The following is a 20038-nucleotide window of genomic DNA, read 5'->3' on the forward strand; positions in this document are numbered from 1 at the left end:
CATAAGCCTGACCAGCCTTATCTGTAAGGATGGACCATGTTGGAATTAATAAATAAGGACATAGGTAACCTATAAACTCTAGATCCAAGACAATCTGGATTCATCAAGGGCCGATTCTGACTACTTAACTTGGCTGATTTCTTGAAACTAATTACTGAAGCAATGGATGAGTGCAAATTGGTGCACACCACATCACAAAGAAATTCAACACCATCCCACATTCAAGTATTGTAGATAAACTCTCCCAGTTAAATGTAAATCCCTGTGTAACTAGTGGGATAACAAACTGGCTCACAAACAGAATACAGGAACTGGAACTGGAATGCAAATAATCTCTATGGCAATTTTACTTGGGTGCAGATATTGCACCAGGTCTAAATGACACCATTAACATAAAATGCTTTTTGCAAACTAAGCTTTAACATTTCTTTTAAAACTTCATTTTATGATACTCATTAGAATGTACAAAAAACTTCTTAATTACTTTTTCTACTTCTATAATTACTAATTTCATTATATGGATTTTTGTATGTATGTTTTTACATTTACACAAATGAGCTTTCTTTTTAATTAAGATTATTCAGTCATGTGACTGCTAAGTAAGTATTTAAATGCTGTCTTAGGGTGGTTAGAATGTTTTTCTGATGAAGTTCACAGCATATTAAAGTGAATGAAAGCACTAACTTCTGGTGTCCATGTCTTTTGGTCTTGGCTTGGAGCAGTGTTTTTTAGTTTTTCTATGTATAATGTTTGCAACTAAAATGGTGTCATTGTTGTTTGTTTTCCATTTATATAAATGTAAGATTACCTATGCCATACGTGATAATTTAATAAAGATGTTTATTGAAAAAAATCAAATAGAACCCAGGAAATTAGAGTGGGCAGCTCTACCTCCTCCTCTAAAAGACCTGTCACTGGCAGTGTACCCCAGGGTTCACTCCTTGGTCCCATCCTCTTTGAAATGTACTCCTCAGAGGTTAAAGCAAGTGTTAAGGGTTTATAGCTGACCAAGTTTGCAGACTGTAAACTTGATGCTATCATAAACTCCCCAGAGGACACCAAAATCATCCAAGAGGACCTTTTCCAAACAAACAGAAGGTGTCAAAACCATGGACTAAAACTAAATGACAAGGAATGTATAATCATATCCTTTGATAAGCATGACTTCACTTGTAAGTACTACACTGACCACACCCCACAGTCAGTGATCTGGGAATCTATATCACTATTCTTTGATTCATAGATTGGTAGGTAGGTACTAGGCTATCTGCCCCAAGGCATTTATAAGCCTAGCCGGAATGTGTTGGCTTTCGCCGCCCCCTTTGATTAGTTCCCTGTGCCTCTGTCCAGCAGAGCCAATGAAGTGATTCCTGGGGTAAACTTTCCCATCCACTTGTCAAGGTTTCTCTTGAAGAGGGTTAGCGAGGAGCTCTGCTTAATGTACATTGGAATCTTGTTCCAGAGCATGGGAATTCTCTGGGACAGGAATCTATCCCTCCAGCACGTCCTATTTATTGTTGTGGTGAGGTTTAGATCCCTGGAGTGTGTGGCTCGAGGGGATGTGGTTTTCTTTAGGTGGAGCATGTCCATCAATTCTAGGTTGGACATGGCCTTGTATGTCAGACAGAGATCACCTCTGAGTAGGCGGTATGCAACCGAGTACAGCTGGAGTTTCTTCAGTCGAGCTGCATAGGGCATCTGCTTGAGGCCAATGATCCTCTTGGTGAGGTACTTCTGTGGTCTTTCCAGTTGTTGCAGGTCTCTTGTAAGGTACATCCCAAATGGGGCATTGTACTCTATGATGGGTCTGATGAGTGATGCGTAGAGGGGCCAAATGACCTCTTTCGACCTGGATGCAAACCCTTTTGTGGTTAGGTGGGCCACATAGAAGGATTTTCTAACCATTTTGGCAATGTGATTATCAAAGGAGAGGTTACTATCTACTTGGGTCCCCAGATCCCTTATTACGTCTTCCATATTTAGAGGGCTACCACCTATGTGGTAGTTTGTGGGTACTGTGTTTTTTCCAAAGGGGATGACTATGCAATTTTTGGCATTTAGCTTGAGGCCATGGTTTTGACACCAGGTATCTGTCTCAGTGAGACCTTCTTGGAGGATGTCTGTGTCAGCCGGAGAGTCAATTATAGCCCCTAGTTTGCAGTCATCTGCGAACTTGATCAGCCATAGTCCTCCTGTGCTTGCCTGTACCTCTGAGAAGTATATGCCGAACAGGAAGTGTCCTAGGACTGAGCCCTGGGGAATGCCACTTGTAACTGGTTTAGAGTCAGACCTAGCTCCTGCAACTCTTACCATGTGGCTTCTGTCCGTGAGCCAGGTGGCAGTCCATCTTGTGACGTAGGGGTTTATGTTCAGGCTGGTGAGCTTGTCTATAATACCTGATTGGGGAATGGTGTCGAAAGCCTTTGCGAGGTCTAGGTAGGTTGTGTGGACCACCTTTCCCTCGTCTATAGCCTTGGTAACTGTCTCAAAGAAGTCCACCAGGTTTAGGAGGCATGATCTGCCCTTAACAAAGCTGAACTGGGTAGGGTCCAGTGTTTGGAGGTTTCCAATGTCTCTGTTAATGAGATCCATGATGATGCACTCCATAGCTTTGCAGACCAAGCTAGTCAGGCTTATTGGGCGATAGTTCCCAGGGTCTGTTGTGGCTCCACCTTTGTGGAGCAGAATAACCATTGCTGTGCACCACTCTGTGGGCACGTAGCCTGTGGAGAGGCTAAGTTTAAACAGTGTGTTTAGGTGAGGGGTTAGTTCATCTTTGAGCACATGTAGGACACAGCCTGGGACACTGTCCGGTCCCACTGATGCTGTGTTTTTGGCTTTGGAGAGGGCTGTTTTAACCAGAGTGTCTGTGATTTCAGGGGCACTACATTCTTCTGGTATAGTTATGGGCCCTTTTAGGGTGAGAAGGGGGTGAAGTTTGCAATGAACCTATCTGCCAGGATGTTGGCTATATTGGTCGGTTCAGTGCATTTTGTGCCATATATCCACTACTGCAAAAAAATATCCTTTTTCATCACACAGCTTATATCTAAATGTATGGCATCTAGGTTAAGGGATGTAATCATTCCACTGTACTCGGCACTCATCAGGCCAATCACTGAATATACTGCCCCATTTGGTATGTACCTGTCCAGACACTTATCACAACTGGTATGACCACAACACTTTGTCACTACAAAAATCAAGGGTCTAAATCACAAAAACTATGCAAACCATCTCAAAGCCTCATCTGTCTACTTAGTATCATACAGACAACCTCTACTTGCAAAATACAGCCTCAACAGATGCTATCCTGTCAGACCTATTACACATTCACAAGTCCTATAGCAGAATGAACACGCGATCAAGGGATATCACTCTTGTTCGCAACATAAACAGCACATGTTGGAGGAATAGGTATGTATCACAGAGAATACCTCTTCTATAGAACCATGTTTCACTCCACCCCACATAAGGCTAAGTACTTCTCTTACTCTAGTCACACATAATTTGGACGAATAGTTGGGAAACTACAGATTCTCCCCAGGTTTAGCTCCCTTATTCACCATGGATAGGGGCAATAACTAAACATCTCAACATATCATTGTTCTGCCCGGCTCTGGGTTATTTATACTCAAAATATAACGGATGAAAACTACCATGGGAATTTAAGGCTATGCTTCTTAAGATCCTCACAAATCAATAACCTAGTAAGTACCTGAGAACCTATAAACCACAGAAAACAGGAAGGACTGAGGACTTTAGACAGGTGTTGCTAAACAGGTGATGGCATCCTTTATTATTGGATGTTTGGTAGCATACATGCACATAGGAAAGGGGCAGCACACCTTCACAGTGACATGGGAGCTCACATCAGCAACCTCGGGTGGGGTTAAAGCTTAAAGAAATGTTCTGACCATCCAAATGAATAACTACTTTATACTCATCCCTAGTCAATGGGAGACTGAGGCAGTGAGAAGACTGATCCTGACATTGGCCCTTCTTTGTGGGTCCCTTGTGCTACTAGTATAGACGTTTTGCTGAGTGGGGAGGTGATCAGAAGACTGATGATCTTTGGCTAGGTTAAGGCTCAAACACTCCAATCCTGCATGGGCAATGGCTCTCACCTGTCAAGTGTCACCAGAGTAAGTGTCTGCCACTGCACAACAAAGGGGCTATGACTTGGGGAGGTGATGGCTGGCAAGTTGAAGGCAAAAGGCAAAATCAACTTTATATATATATATATATATATATATATATATATATATATATATATATCTACACACACACACACAAACAACCTGTGGTGAGAGATCTGGGTACTCAGGTTGACAACAATCTCACATCTCACATTCGACCATCATGTGGCGGCAGTGGTCGGAAATGCCTTTTACTTGGTTCATCTCATAAGTAAAGGGATTGCATCCAGAAAAAAGGAAGTTATTACCTCTCTGTACTCCTCTCTCATTAGGCCTATAATTGGGTATAACACCCCATTTGGTATGTACCTCTCCAAACACCTGCACCAACTGGAAAGGCCACAGAAATAACTCACAAAGAGAATGCATGGCCTCCAACACCTGTCCTATGTGGACAGGCTCAAATCACTATCACTATCACTCTACTCAGTATTGCACAGATTGCCTAGAGGTGATCTGTGTCTTGCCTACAAAAAGTCTCACTTACAAAGCAATTTTGGATTCTGCCCTACTAGAGATGCTCCACATCTGTAAGTCTAACTCCAAGTGCATTACCTGCTCAAAAGGCCTAAATCTAATATGCGACATCAACAAAACCTGCTGGAGAGACAGGTTTGTCTCCCAGAGGCTGTCCCGTCTCTGGAACAGATTACCCATACACGTCAAACAGGGGTACCTCGCTGACCCTCTTCAAGCACAACCTTGATGAGTGGATGGGAAACCACATATTTGTCCTGGGGTTCCACCTGTGTCCCTCACTGACAGGGGCAACAGATGCTGACTGAGGTTCCTTTTTTGGGGGATAAACTCTTGGCTAGGCTTGTAAGGGCCTCATGGCCATTTGCCTAGTAACCTCATATGATCCTATGTGGACTAAAGCACCTTTCATCCTTCTGGCTGTGTTTGAGAAAAGCCTTTACTAGATCGCTTCATGAATAAACATACAAGACACACTCCACATATTAAATGAAAGATGCATCCCGTTTATTTATTGTTTTATTACTTAACCTTTCACCCTCTTGCTTTCTTATTCCATTGTACAAAAAGGTCAAGTAGCACTGCTTCTTAATGTTCTACTGCCTTGGTCTGATTTATCCAAGCTTGTTTCACAAAAATACATTAACACAGACTTGTACTACACCAGCTAAAGTACACTCAAACTCAGAAAGCATTTATTCAAGTTCTGTATAATATGAACAAATGCAGTTATAAAAAGAGACCTTTGCACACCACATACCCGGTTTCTTTATTCCTCTCACTCCAAAACTGGTGCAGAAAAACAGTGATCACTGACAGCCAGCACCACACGTATCTTGCTCTTTCTCCAGGTGGCTGCAACATGGAAGCACACAGGTCACAAACACATGGGAACAACTGGATCCTGATCATGTGTGCTGCTAGCAAAGCTGACATAAATACCTGATGACTAAAGCTATTATTCTTGAATAACTGAGATACAAGCTCAAGTGATTCAAGCAAGTGAGTGAGCCTTTTTATAAAGCTTTTTTCCTACCATGCTCTCACTTCTCTCACTTCCTCGCTCTTACCTTCCACACCTTAATCTTTACCCAAAATTCTTAGATCTCTCCTTTCACATGCAGTGTGCTTTAAACACCCCACTCTTCCACTCATCCTCCATACTGTGCAGCACCTCTAAACATAGTAAGAAAAATAGCAAAATAGAAAAGAAAAAAAAAAAACACTTGGCTCACTATGCTCAACCCTTCACATGGGTTCCACTCCACTGTCAGTTAGAGCTTCATCTGCCATCATGTATGCTCACACAGGAAGTTCCGCTTTCAGGAAGAGGGAGGAGCTGTAAGCAGAGATGCAACAGGGAAGACTGAACATTCTTAATAACACAGAATCATGGGGCAGTGGAAAAAAAGGGGAGTGGGACATGGAGGTCCCAAGGTACAGAGGTGCTATAAGCAGAAATGTAAAAGAGAAGAGTGAACATTCTTGGAATCACAGAATCATGGGTCAATGAAAAAATGGGGTGGAATATGGAGGTGCCAAAATACAGTCTGCTTATGAAAGATAGGAGCAGAATGGAATAGTAGTGGTGTTCTACATAATGGGAATGAAATATAAGGTTAGACAGGAAAAGGAATACCACTCATGGTAGTAGTGAGGAAGAGTTGAGAATCAAAAACTAGGGTAACTGACCTTGTACACAGGACACAGAAGTTTGTGTGAAAATGCTTATACTCAGCTACAAGAAAAGTGACTTGGTACCTGAGTGTGTTTGTGTGTGTGTGTGTGTGTGTGTGTGTGTGTGTGTGTTTGTGTGGGGAGGGGGGGTGTAACAGTGTCATTTTTTTCAAAGCTCTGTTGCTTATATACAGAAAAAAAATAGATTATGTGTTCTGTGCAGCTTAGGGTAGGGTCAGTCCAAGGTCCAGTACTCTTCAATGTGTTTATTTCAGGCATAGTTATGCATGACACAAGACAGATGCAGAGCACAGTTTGGCCAGAAGGGTCTAAGTAATGGCTTGGAAAGGCAATCCAAGGTGGTAGAAAGATGGTAGCTGGTTTAATGCAGTCAAATGTGAACTGCTGCACTTGGGCTAAAACAACCCAGGAACTGATGACAAGAAAGAAGGAAAAGGACCAGTGGCTGTGTATCACGCTGGAATGGCCAACACAAGAAGAGCAAGACCATGACAGCAGCAAACAGAATGATGGGCTGTATCCTCAAGGAGGAATACTCCAGAATTAATGAGCCAATACTCCTTCTCTGCTGTTGCCTAATGAGGTTGAACTTATGAACATGCAATTCTGAGGCTGAACCTAATGTAATGAAGGTCGTACAAGGACAGGAACCTCAGAATGCTGTACAGAGTACAAAGAAGTGCATGTGGGATGGAATAGACAGGGTATGACAATAGACTTGAGGAGGCTGGACTCTTACTGTAGACTAGAGGGGATAAGTACACAGCATGAATGCATAGGGTCATGTTTGGAAGGTGTGTAGGGGTTACCATGACCAGGAAAGACAGAGAAAGACAAGCTGTAGACTGTATAAACTGATTGCTCACTGGATCTGAGGTTTGTGGACCTTTTGAAATGGGTCGCCAGACATGATGATGAAGACAAAATCCATGGGTGCATTCAAGAGGACATAAGATAGGTGGTGATAAGGAGACAGGAAATGGAGGGATGGGGGTGAGTTAGAATGCTAATTTTCTAAAAGGATAGACAAGATTAATTACTGGCTTTCTTATACCTTGCTAACTGAAAAGTAGATTAGGTTCCTTTTGATCGAGTTCACCCCCCCCCCTCCAGTGCTGATATCCTTGATTACTATTTTCTGTACAGAATTACTGCATGAACAGTTACTATGTTTGTGTCAGCAAATGGCTGTAATGTGTGTGGTCTTTTCCCTTTTCCCCTTATCTATATGACCATGAATTTGGTATACATACACTTGGGGACTGTAGAGGGCTTGCTCCTTATAAAAGTGGTACAGGGGCCTCTCTGCAAATACTACTATATGGGAATGAGTTTCTCCATGAGTTTAAATCTACAAGTTGAGACCTCATGAAGTTGACCATCAGGGGCTCATAGGTGAAGTCTCAATCAGACAAATGTAACAAAATGAACTCTTCTGGAGGAGAGCTGCAGCCTATTAGTCAAAAGGAAAGCTTAAATTTATACATCACAGAAACTCTTGTCTATGTCACCACGTTCTGTAATCAAACTGGGGTGATACTTCAGATGATGGAAATAGCTCCATTATTGACTAGTATATCTGAAAAAGACACCATGTCCAGTTGTATCTTTTGTAGGATGGAGTCCCAATGAATGCTGACATTCAGACAGCAATGACCAGCTCATACTTTTCTTGGTGATCCTTAAGACTTCATCATCTACTTTTCACATTTCATAATTTAGGCTGATGGAAGCAGGTCACAGTTACCTTTTTCTTACAAAGTATTCTTCCAGGTCTCAGTGAGATGAGTGTCTGTCCAGCACATCAAAAAATCAGATATCACAAAGACATTACCACAGCTTACAGGGTGCTCTGTGAACCTGAAACATTTGTGCTTCTGCTGGATATTTTTAATTTTATGAATTGTACTTGGCTAGTCAGGTATACACATCCTCCCAAATGGTATACCTTCGTTGTTAGAAAGACACTTGCATGATCACATTACTGTGCGACTTTAAATGCTGAAACACAAAATGTCACAAAAACAAAATGTTCAAAATAGTAATCTGGAAAACCATTTTTGAACTCCAAACATCTCCAAACATTGTTATGCAGCAGCCCCCACACCCCCCTACTTTAATATACAAACTCCGAGATCGCACTACAGTGAGGGGAAAGGGTTCAATTCCTGATCCCCGCTATAGTGCGATCTGCACCTGAAATGCCGAATTCAAATGAGCGAATGCCAATGTGCATTTGCTCATTGGAATTCACAATATTGTCCTCGACATTTCAGAAATCTGGAGGTTTTACTTTCACACTTTGGTGCATCGTACAATCTCCTTTCAAATAAATAAAGGTATACCCTCCCAAATGCTTTCCTTTAGTGTTTATATATTTCAGTATTTACTTTCGATTTTGGAGATCATGCATATTCACTATGAAGGGGTGAAATGCATCTGCAGATTGTTCTGACTCAGAACTGGTAAATGGCGTCTCTAACTTCATCAAAGCAGGAAACCGATTCTATGTTAAGGATAACTATGGACATACTAGGATGCACATCTGCAGTCAGCTGTCTTCCAGACAGGAAAATATTACACAACCCTCAGGGGTGGTAATAACACTACCAAACTAAAAACGATTCTCTGCAAACATGAACCGGCTGCTATTCTGCTTGAGATGATCCTTCTCAAGCAGGATAAGAAGGTTACATTTCCAAAGAGCCTGTATTACACAACAGCTAATGCCCCCTCCTTCTTTTACTGTACCTGTGTTCAGATTAAATGTGGTGGTTCTCGCATAACATACATTCCTCCCTGAGGCTTGCATAGCCAATCATAAACAGATATCAAGGCTTTAGACTATGAACAGGTAATTTGCTATCAAGGCTTATATGGTGGGTTATGAACAATAAATAATTATGCAATGTGGTGTAAAGTGTTTCAAGTAAATCTTTCAAAGCTTATTACTAAGCATGTGCTGGCACATTACTCAAAAGTAGGTAAATTATACTAACTTAATCCAATCAAAAGTCTAGAAGAGGAGATTCATTGCTTTAAGCTCTACCTGTTAAGCACTGTAGTTTTCAATTGCCTGCTACTTTCTTAAGCATATTACTATGGATCTGCTTCATAATGTCAACTTACCATTTTGTCGACTTTCATAACAGCGAGATGACATTGTCAAATAGTTACAATCAAGAACTCACAGAACATTGGTTGGGCGCCGGGCTGGCAACTCGACACTGTAAAACTCCACTGCCAATCATGAGCAGACAGGTGATCCGCTGTGACGACCCCTAACCGGGAAAAGCTGAAAGAAGAAGAAGAAATGCAGTGTCATTTGTTACTGTGATACTGAAAAGCAATTGTATTACAGACTTATTCCTGCTGAATGCTTTAAAAGTGTCAGTTACTGCCCTTCTTGAGCAGTTAAGGGACCCACTTCCAAAACACTTGCTCTCAGTGTAAGCGACCACTTACAGTGACAGCAGACTGACAGCAGGTCTTTTTGAATCTGGCCCATGGTGTAAGACTGTTTATAGACAGGCCTTACACCAACATAAGTCACTTTCACTAAGAACAAGTCTTTCAGAATCAGGACAGACTTACACTGAGAGCAACTCTTTTGGAATCTGACCCATTGTGTAAACAGTGGGGGTTAGGAACGCCTACAGATTGGGGATGGCACCTTCTAATGTCAGAGCAGGCTTGTACTAATAATTTCTACTTACCTTTTGAAACCATTTTTAATTTAAATCAGTAGAAGATGCTGAAATGATAGTGATAAACCATAAATGGACTTCCTAGTTAAATTACTGCAGATGCATTGTTGCCTGTGGTTTATCTCTGAGTTCTGAAATTGCAGAGTGTTACAAAACACACTATGTAAGACAACCTTGTGTGTTTGTGTGTGTGTGTGCATGTAATGTATAAATAATATGTATAAAAAAAAAAAATATATATATATATATATACACACACATACAATTACGTTTCCTTTCTGGACAAACTCATTTAATAAAGAAAAACACTCTGGCACATTCTGTATCATCGGCAATTTAATATACCCTAAATATACCTCCAGTTTTTTTTTTTTTGCAGGGAAGCAGCAAGCCCCTGTACATCTCCTAACATAAAAATATTAACTCTATAGTTATACAACTGTGGAGAAAAAACAATGTTCCTTACTCTCTAAATCACTGCTGGTGTACATACATAAATTTCTAGAGATAGCGGCACAGCATAACAGAGGGCATTAGCATGGTACAAATACTGAGCAACAGTACAATGAATTATAATTCTTATACTCTAAAAACACACCAGCAATCATTTTCCACACCATTAAACAATTTTCAATGAAATGTGTTTTGATGAAAAGTGGTTTTGAAAAATGACCTTTAGAAGAAATGTGCCACAGTATTTTTTTGTTGATTAAATGAGCTAGTGACGAAATGTATTGAAACCACACGTGTGTGTGTGTGTGTGTGTGTGTGTGTGTGTGTGTGTGTGTGTGTGTGTGTGTGTGTGTGTGTGTGAGTGTACACACGTGCAATGTTTTGTATACCAAGATAACGCTATCAGTTCTCTTTTCTCTCCTCTAAGATGAAAAAAAAATCAGCTCCAGAAATCTTTCTTCTTCTCTTCCAGTTCCCACATAATCAGGAAATCTGTCTCCACAATGTTGCTATGGATAAACGAAATCAGAAAATTCTTCGTATACGAAATTCTCCAGCCATTCCTCTGGAACAGTTTGTTTAATGAATTATTTCTACAGATCTCTTCAACTGAACAGTACTTGGCTGGGGTGGAGTGTTAATCTCTGTGTCTGTTAAAAGCAATTATGGTCGAAACCAATTTCTATTCTTTAGGAATTTCACTCCCTTGCTCTTACATCATCTTGTCTATCACATCTGAAAACTTCTTGTCAATGAAAACATAAACAGCAAGGAATCTGTAGTTATGTTTTACTATTTCACACTCAATGGAGTCAAAAAGCCGTTTGGGAACTAAGCATTAACAATTCTTTTACTATGTACTGCCATTTGCAGTTATATTCTTTCCCCTTTCTAGCATCCACAAACCCATTTGAGCCCTTTTTACTCTGAAGGTTAAGAAACTTGATAACTAGTAGAAAGCAATTCAGTAACTTGCTGAGCTCTGCAAGCCAGAAAATTAAATACTTTGGCTGACTGATATAAAGAAGGTAGAAGAAAGACAGTATCTGAAACTTACAAAATTCTACGTTTTAAAAAGTCTATCTTAGATATTTCTTTACAATTCAGGTAGTACTTTTTAAAACCCATATAATGCATATATACGAACCAAATATTATGCAAATAAACCACATCCACTGAGTATTCTCATATTTACTAATATTTCTCACTAAAAGAATAATGCGAGGCTCCTCAAATTCGCCATATTTATTTAATGTTTTGCACTTTCATCCTACTATCATCAAGATTTCTGATGAAGTCTTGTCGATAGCAGGATGAAAGTGCTACAGTTTAAGTAAATAATGTTGATCTGAAAAGTGCTGGTTAATGGTTGCTGACATCTGCTAACATTAGCTGCTGTTTTTCATTATCTCTTACTAATTCTACTGTAAGTGAACAGAACATTAGTTAACTGGAAAACCTAGGCTGAGCAAATCTCATCAGCTGTGCACTCATACTGCATGATGACAAGAGGTTGCTTTTCAAGAAAACAAGATAACAGAAGGACATCTGTCCCCAAAAGGGCATTCGGGGGTTAGAAAAAAATTAGAAAAGAAACAAGTAGTTATTTCATTGCTGGCAGGTTTAGACTGTGTGGAAGTTTATGACAGGGTAATTTTTTTATCTATTATATTTATTTATTTGTGTTTGCTTACCAGGATAGTCCAACTGGCCACTGCACTTTTTAGAGGAGGCATGGGGAAGCAAGCTTGAGAGTGAATCAGTTTCTGCCTACAGTGGTCCTTTAAGTCAGGGAAATTACTTAATAATGGGGTGGGGGGTGTACCCCAGTGTCACTGCAGGAATAAAAAACAACAGAAAAGGAGACAGGACATTACACACAATCAATGACACTTGAGAGGTAAGAGGTGAAACACTGATTCTAACAGTGTTTGCAGTTGTCTTCTCTCTTAGTTTAACTTACAGTAGTTGGCAGGTATCTGATAGCCATCTAAATATTTCAACTAATCCATAAAGGTCTTTTTCATTTACATAAATGTATTTTACTTACTAGTTTAAAGCAATGATCTAACTGGACTGTTAGGCTCAGCCCAGGGCATACATTTGAGAATATATCATATTATCACTCGAACATTTTGTACTAGAGTGATCATTTAAGAAAGTGCATTACATATTACTGTGAAGATTTAAAACTAATACATTCACAAAGGAGTGGTAGAATTAACAATGGAAGTGGAGTTATTACAGGAAGCAATCACAACATATGACATACAGTGTTTCCTGATGGAGAAGCAAAATAAAGGCAGCAGATGAAACACTAACAGTATCAGACAGTGAGTTATACTCAGTACTCATACTCATCTGAGACTCACCTGGCTCATTGGTTCTCTGTGTCTTGTGGCTTACCCTAATAATACAGTTCCTAAACAAACTCTGTCTCTTTCTGCCAGGTGTTGGGTCCTCTGCTGAATTTATGATAGAAAGATGTGGCACATGTAGAAAAGACATTGTTATTAAAATAAAGGTCAAACTCAAACTTCCCATGTTTAATAACCATTTCAGAATCAAAAAACCTGAACAAATGTGTTACATACCTCAACAAAACATTGTGCTGTGAAAATAAATGACCGTTTGGGGGGACACAGGATGCTACTTTAAATATAAGTGACCAACCTCACCATGATAAAGCTGATTTCCAAACTACCTCATTGATAACAACTCCTGACTCCCACATCTGGATCTGTACCCAAGTTCATATACTTCACACCAAAACATTTTTTTTTCATAATAAGAACAATCATGAGGGTAACAAATCATCTGCCACTCACCTTAAGTAAAGGACTGACCTTTGATTCAGTCATTATCCATTCACCTTATGTAAAAGACAGGCCTCTGGTTCAATCATCAGACACTCACCTCTTGTAAAGGACTGGCCTCTGGTTCGGTTACCACTGGTTCAGCAACTGCCTCCATATCAAGTTCATCAGACTGAGGAGGTGGCACATTATTGAAAGGGTTGCATCTTGTGTGCTCTTGTATCAATGTTTCTTCTGTTACACTGCCATTGATTGTTGTTTTATGTAATTCATGCACTACAGTTTCCTAGGAGTTTATCAAAACAGCCAGCATTATTTTGAAGTCAGTTTAAAAATGGGTATAAAGGCAAGCACCCACAACCATGTCACAGAAATCTGAGGCTACACACTGGGATATAAAGAGTACTCAAAAAGTTGTGATCTCTAAATACAAAAAAGTATTCTGTCTCTGAAAGAGGCAATATCTACACAAATTAAAACGTTCTATGTGGTTAATGTTCAGTAACACACTTTCTGACAAACTAGGACTCTCTTCCCATAAACTAGGATAAACCAAACACAAAAGCCAAATCGCACCACTTTTACTAGAGATTGAAGTACTGTAGCTTTTACCTCTTTCCAGCTGGAGTTGTGCACATCTGTTGTGTGTAACACTTTATTCTGTGACATCTCCTCATCTGTTGATTCTTCTGCTATTTGGTCGACAGCAGCTTCCTGGGTTTTATCCTCCTTTTGATCTTTCACGGATATAGTCGCCTCTTCAGTAATATCAGTTTCTGATCTGCAATACACAAAAGAATAATGAACATTTGCTGACAGTTTATATTTTAAAGTTTTATTTTATTTTTACTCCAACATTTCCTGAAGCTAGGCGGCACTAAAACCATTCAATGTGGATATTGTTAGATGATGCATACTTGAAAACTAACAGAAAAATTAATACATATGAGCACACAACTCAGCTTTCTACTTCTGTAGAAAGAACTGTGTATGACATTTATAAAAACATTTGTGACTGATATTCACTAACATGGGAGGAATATTGTCTGGTATGTTTAGTGGGAACACATATTGGCCTAGACATTATTAGTACAAACAGAATTAGCCATAATGCTTACAGATGGGAATGTAAATGGGTATGACATTTACCAATGGGGGAGAGAATAAGGGAATTTTAAGAATCACTATGATTAAAAACTGAAATAAAATATGTTATCTTGATACTGTTTGAAATATTAATGTTCATACTATGCTATAATGTTATGATTTATTTATTTATTTTAATTTGCTCTATTCCAACATGGCCTGAATTTATCCTGGGCAGTGCCACCACTGACCTGTTTGCTTGGCATGCACTATCGGAAGTGAAGCATCACACTGGCTGATAATTACTTCTTCTGCCCATAGATTTCTCTTGCCATCTGGGACAGGTAGGGGGACTTCCAAAGTCTCCATAAGGTCAGACCCTCCCTGGTAAGTTCAGACCATAAAACAATCTCGTTCTAAGTAACTATCAGACCTCACATCCCCACAGGAGCAATAAAACTAAAAAAAATTTCCAAATCTGGAGAAATCTTTACTTTTAACTGCTGTAAGCGTGCTGATATTGCTCACCTAAGCAGCTCAGTGAATAGCAATTGTATCTTTAGTTACTTATGGCAATGAACTAGTAGCACCGAGACTACACCAATTAGCAACTGCTCCCTAATTGCCCCCACAGTATAGTCGCTCTATCTGACCCATAGTCACTAAATATTGGGTATCTGATCCACAATCAGTAAAGATTTTTTGTATCTGACCCATGGTCGCTAAGATTGTGTTTGCCTTTGGTAAAACTGGGGAAAGCCTCACTTCTAATTGTTCGCCTGCATGCTGACAACATTCAACCAAGAGGACACAGCATAGCTCAGCTAACAGCAATTGTACCCAGGTTATTTAGTGGCAGCTAACTAAGAACACCGAGACTACACCAATTAGGAACTGCTTCTCTAAATGTCCACATAGCACAGATGCTGTGTCTATCCACTCAAAGCTCTTGTTTCTTTGCTTCCTAATCGAATGCTTGTAATATGAGAATCACTAGTTCACTCACTAGTCCCTCATCAGTTATTAATTTCCTGAGTGCTTTTGTTCAACTCACACAGAGTTTGCAAATATAATTGGGATATCCCATTAAACCACTAACTGCTTTCCCTTACCATATTTTATGTTCATGTCTACTGTATTCCTAAGTATCATGAACGGTCACTAGATGGCGGTATTAAACTACAACATATGCCCTGCAGGTATAACTAATAACCCATTCTCTAGCTCCTAGCTCCCACTTACCCCTTCAAACTTACCTTAGTATCTTGATAGTATGTTGATCCAACTGATATTTGCATAGTCCCATAACAGGCATGCTATTATAGGTAATACTCTCACATACTGTTACTTTCCATACCCAGACAATATTATTCTAAACTGTAGGCTCAAACTGGGCAACTGTAAGTTATTCAGGTGTAGTAACTGAGACCTAAGCCTTGACACATTTATTTCAAAGCCTTAAGCTCAAACATTGCGACCAACTCTTTGGTGTAGCATGTGTTCCTACTGCCTAGCTCTCAATAACTAGATTAGGCACTCTTAATTCCAAACCTGGAAAATCAGCTATTCCTTTCTGTAATACCCTGCTTTCACCTCCTATCATATCTTTGCATGATCCCTCTCACTCATTTGAATGCTATAAGCTTTTTTAAACACCTTAAAGTCTCCTAAGTTATTCACCCTTTTTTATCTCAGTCCAACTAGACCTATTATCTGTACTGCATGTAGTTAACATATATTTCTCTCTACCCTTATTAGGAGAAACTCCTAGAACTGTGCTTTCCCTTCAATTTGGTCAAGGCAGTGAACCCCAAGCCAAGTCTGGTCCTTGAGAATCCACAGTCTAAAGGTTGCATTTTGGACCTTCCAGCCTGGAGCCCATCCTTAAACAGTGACTCTATGTGCTTAAGTTCTGGTCTAGCTATTTTGTGACTCTGTACCTCAGTCTCTTACTCCCGATCCCCTTCGTAGATCACCCTCCTGTCCCCCAACCCCCTCTACTCTATATTTACCTTAATCTTCTCTGTTTCTTCAGCCCAATACCTCCTCCCTCTAACTGGCAGCAATCACTAACTGCTGGTTCAGCACCTTGAATATGCCTTACTTTTACCTGTAACATTTTCTCCTCTGAGTAGGACATCTTAGTTATCAGATGCTCCTCTCTCTGAGACTAGCACCTAGTCTATTTTGCCCTGCTGTCTCTTACCTGGTAACACCTACAAACTTACTCCTTTATAATCTTTCTTATACAACATTTCAGCTCTATTTTTCAAATATAACTCCTTACTGATTGTCTTTTTCAGTGCTGTACAAGAGTCTGGGCCATTCCACTCTGTTCCCCCTCACTTCGCTCAGGCTCACTCTGCTCCCCTACCCTATCCCCATTCCCACCCACCCACCCTCATATCAAATACTTACATAAGTAACCTTAACTCCACCCTCAATCCACCTACCATTCAACCCATGTCTCCAATCAATACAATTAATCCCACTGTCCACAATATGCCCAATTACCAGGCTACCTAATCAGCTCATCCACACACATACTCAATTAATTTGCCTAATCCTTCCTCTAACACCTTGCAGTTCCTCCTCTTAGTAGACCTCTGTCCTGCAATACTGCAGTGAACTCATCTCATAATGTCACTACTAATCACAACAAAAGCACTCCTTCCTCTTGCTCTATCTCTTCACCTCCTTCTACATCTTACACCTCTACATCCTACACACAAATTATCTATAACCACATCTACTACTTCTATCCAATTTCCTAATTACAAATCTTACTCTGCAATATCCTCTAGACGTTATGCTACTAATATATTGCTACTCCACAAACCTTTAATCCTCTTACAAAAACATAGAACCCCAAGTACAACATGCCTCTCAATACTCCACAACACTAAGCATAGACTACCTCCTATACTACCACCAGACACTGCTTCCACTATACCTCAATGTGGGGACATCCAACCCAACCCTGGACCCACACTCTCTGCTTCATACTCCTTTAAACCGTACAAATCCCTGAACATCTTTACCATTAGCATACAGAGTATCAGAAACAAGATACCAGAATTACATGCCTGGATATCTCATTCTAAACCTGACATACTTGCTGTAACTGAGACATGGCTAAAACTATTTATAAAAGACTCTGAATTCCTTCCCCCTGACTTCTCCTGCCTAAGAACAGACAGACCACACAAGAAAGAGGGCAGAGTTGCACTTCTCTATCCCAATACATTTAATGCAGTTCCCTACTCTAGCTCTATTCCCCAGTTCTCTACAGCTGAGCTCAGTATTGCTCATCTAAAACTGAACAACTTAAAAAGTCACTGCTTAGTAACCATTTACATCCCACCAGGTAATAATATACCTATACTAGAAGAAATATTAGCCTGGATCTCAAATAAAATCCACAATGAAACAATAATGCTCGGTGACATAAACAAAAACTGGCTAGACCATAAAAATCCCTTACCAGCTGTAACTATTAATCTTTATAACTTCACTCAGCTTATTACTAATATAACCCAGCCCAAGAAAAACAACAACAATGGTTCCATCCTAGACAGGATTTTAGTGTCAGACCCTAGCAAAATTTCCTCAGCAGGAATTCTGCCTTGCAATATTAGTGACCATCACCCCGCAAATATAATACGCAACACACCCACAGTCTTAAGCCAACATTTATACAAACCCACTAGAAACCTAGCTAGCTTTAACCCTACAACCTTAAATGAAACACTGAGCAAAATTGATTGAAGCAGTCTAAAATATCTACCCCTTGACGAAGCAAGTGAATTTTTCAATTCAAGATTCTTAAGTATACTCAACAGAATGGCTCCTCTCCGAAACAAGAGAATAAAAACAAACCATCCTACATGGTTATCTAGGGATACAAAAAGACTCATGACTACCAGAGACAGAACATGAAAAAAAATGGCAGAAAAATAAAAAACCCTTAGATCTCCAGCTATATAAAACGCTCCACAATCACGTAAAATGCCTAGTTATAAAAGATAAAAGACACTACTACCTTTCACTCCAAAACAACTGTAATCAGAATCCAAAAAAATTCTGGAACTCTGTCTCTACTCTCTTAAACCATGACACCAAGAGTAATCCATGCCCAAATCTTGACAAAGCTCCTACAGAAATAGCCACCCATTTCAACTCTGATTTTATAGAGACTATATCTGTACTTGCCACCACTTTGGCTCAATCTAGCCATCCTCTTAATCCAATATCAACTCAGCACCCCTCAATAAACTCTTCATCCCAGCTTTTTTCCTTTCTTTCCTATTCCCACCACCACCATAACAAAACTTCTGCATAAGCTCAAACCTGGTGGCACCGTCCCAGACAACTTACCCCCAGACTATCTACAAATCTCAGCTAGATCTATAAGTTATCCCATTAGTATTCTCATAAACAGATCTATCCAAGAATCCTATGTACCCTTAATTTGAAAACAAGCTTACATCTTCCCCCTACATAAAGGTGGTAACAACACTGACATCTCTAATTTCCGTCTCATAGCCATACTATTCCCCCATCTCTAAAATTCTGGAAAAATGTATTCATACATAACCTATGAATTACCCAATCCAAAATCAACTTCTTTCCACTAATCAACATGTTTTTCGGCCAGGACATAGCACCACTACTGCTCTCCTATCCTTCTTATACACTGTTAACCATGCCCATAATGAAGGTAAACTTGTCTCTGCACTCTTCCTTGATTTCTCAAAGGCATTTGATACCATCTCCCATTCTCTCCTCCTCTCAAAACTGTCACACCTAGGCATACACACTCCTGTCCTAGACTGGTTTGTCAACTATCTTACAAACAAACAACAAGCAACAAAATGGCTACACTCTCACTCATCTTTTCTAACTACTTTTAATATGGAGATTAATTGGAAATATTTGATATAATAGGTTAGATATTGTGTGTTATATTTATATTATATTTTTGTACCTTTGGTATGGGTTTTTATTTAACAGGTAGTGCAGTTTCTTTAATACTTAATTATTTAATTGATTTATTATCAATTAAGTTATTTACACTCTGTATATAAGGGAATGTATCTTTACCATGAATTGTGTGCTCATTGAAGGCTGTGGTGGCCGAGGCGCTAAGACATGTTTCAGTAATAAATTTTCCACTTGGAATCGTTGTTGTTTTTCATCGTATAGTCTTTTTTAAGACTGGTTTTTGTTTTTTTGTTGTTTTTTTATGGCATGGCTTCTGATTCCTTGTTGGATATCCCTAGAGTGTTTCGTGATGATTGCAATTCAGCTTCCACAGGTGTGGCTACACCTCCGGTTCCTGGTGCTTCGGGAATTCAAGGTGTATCGGGTAATTCTCTACAAAGAACTTTGGACAATTACATTTTATCTGGGACAGCTCATGCAGTTTCTGGTACTAATTCAGTGAATAACTGTGGGCCGAATGTTTCTGTTGCTGTTCAATAAGGCGTAGTTCATATGGTTCCTGATTTAAATTCGGTGAATAACTGTGTGCTGAATGTTTCTGTTACTACGCAACGAAGTGGCATTTCTGCTTCCGTAGCAAATGTTGATTTGGCTGCTA

General features: G+C 39.7%; 1 protein-coding gene across 1 annotated transcript in view; it reads right to left on the reverse strand.

Moving 5' to 3' along the window:
- FAM169A (family with sequence similarity 169 member A) overlaps window positions 1-20038 on the reverse strand; it is a 441641-nt gene that overhangs the window by 58097 nt on the left and 363506 nt on the right. The window contains exons 7-8 of the mRNA XM_044063952.1: window positions 13963-14131; window positions 13451-13636 (exon numbers count right to left, since the gene is read on the reverse strand). Coding sequence (XP_043919887.1) covers window positions 13451-13636; window positions 13963-14131 — 355 coding nt within the window. The remainder of the gene's footprint in view (window positions 1-13450; window positions 13637-13962; window positions 14132-20038) is intronic.

Source organism: Protopterus annectens, chromosome 2.part2 (genome assembly GCF_019279795.1).
Source record: "Protopterus annectens isolate FY-2018-M chromosome 2.part2, PAN1.0, whole genome shotgun sequence".
Classification (NCBI taxonomy): domain Eukaryota; kingdom Metazoa; phylum Chordata; order Ceratodontiformes; family Protopteridae; genus Protopterus; species Protopterus annectens.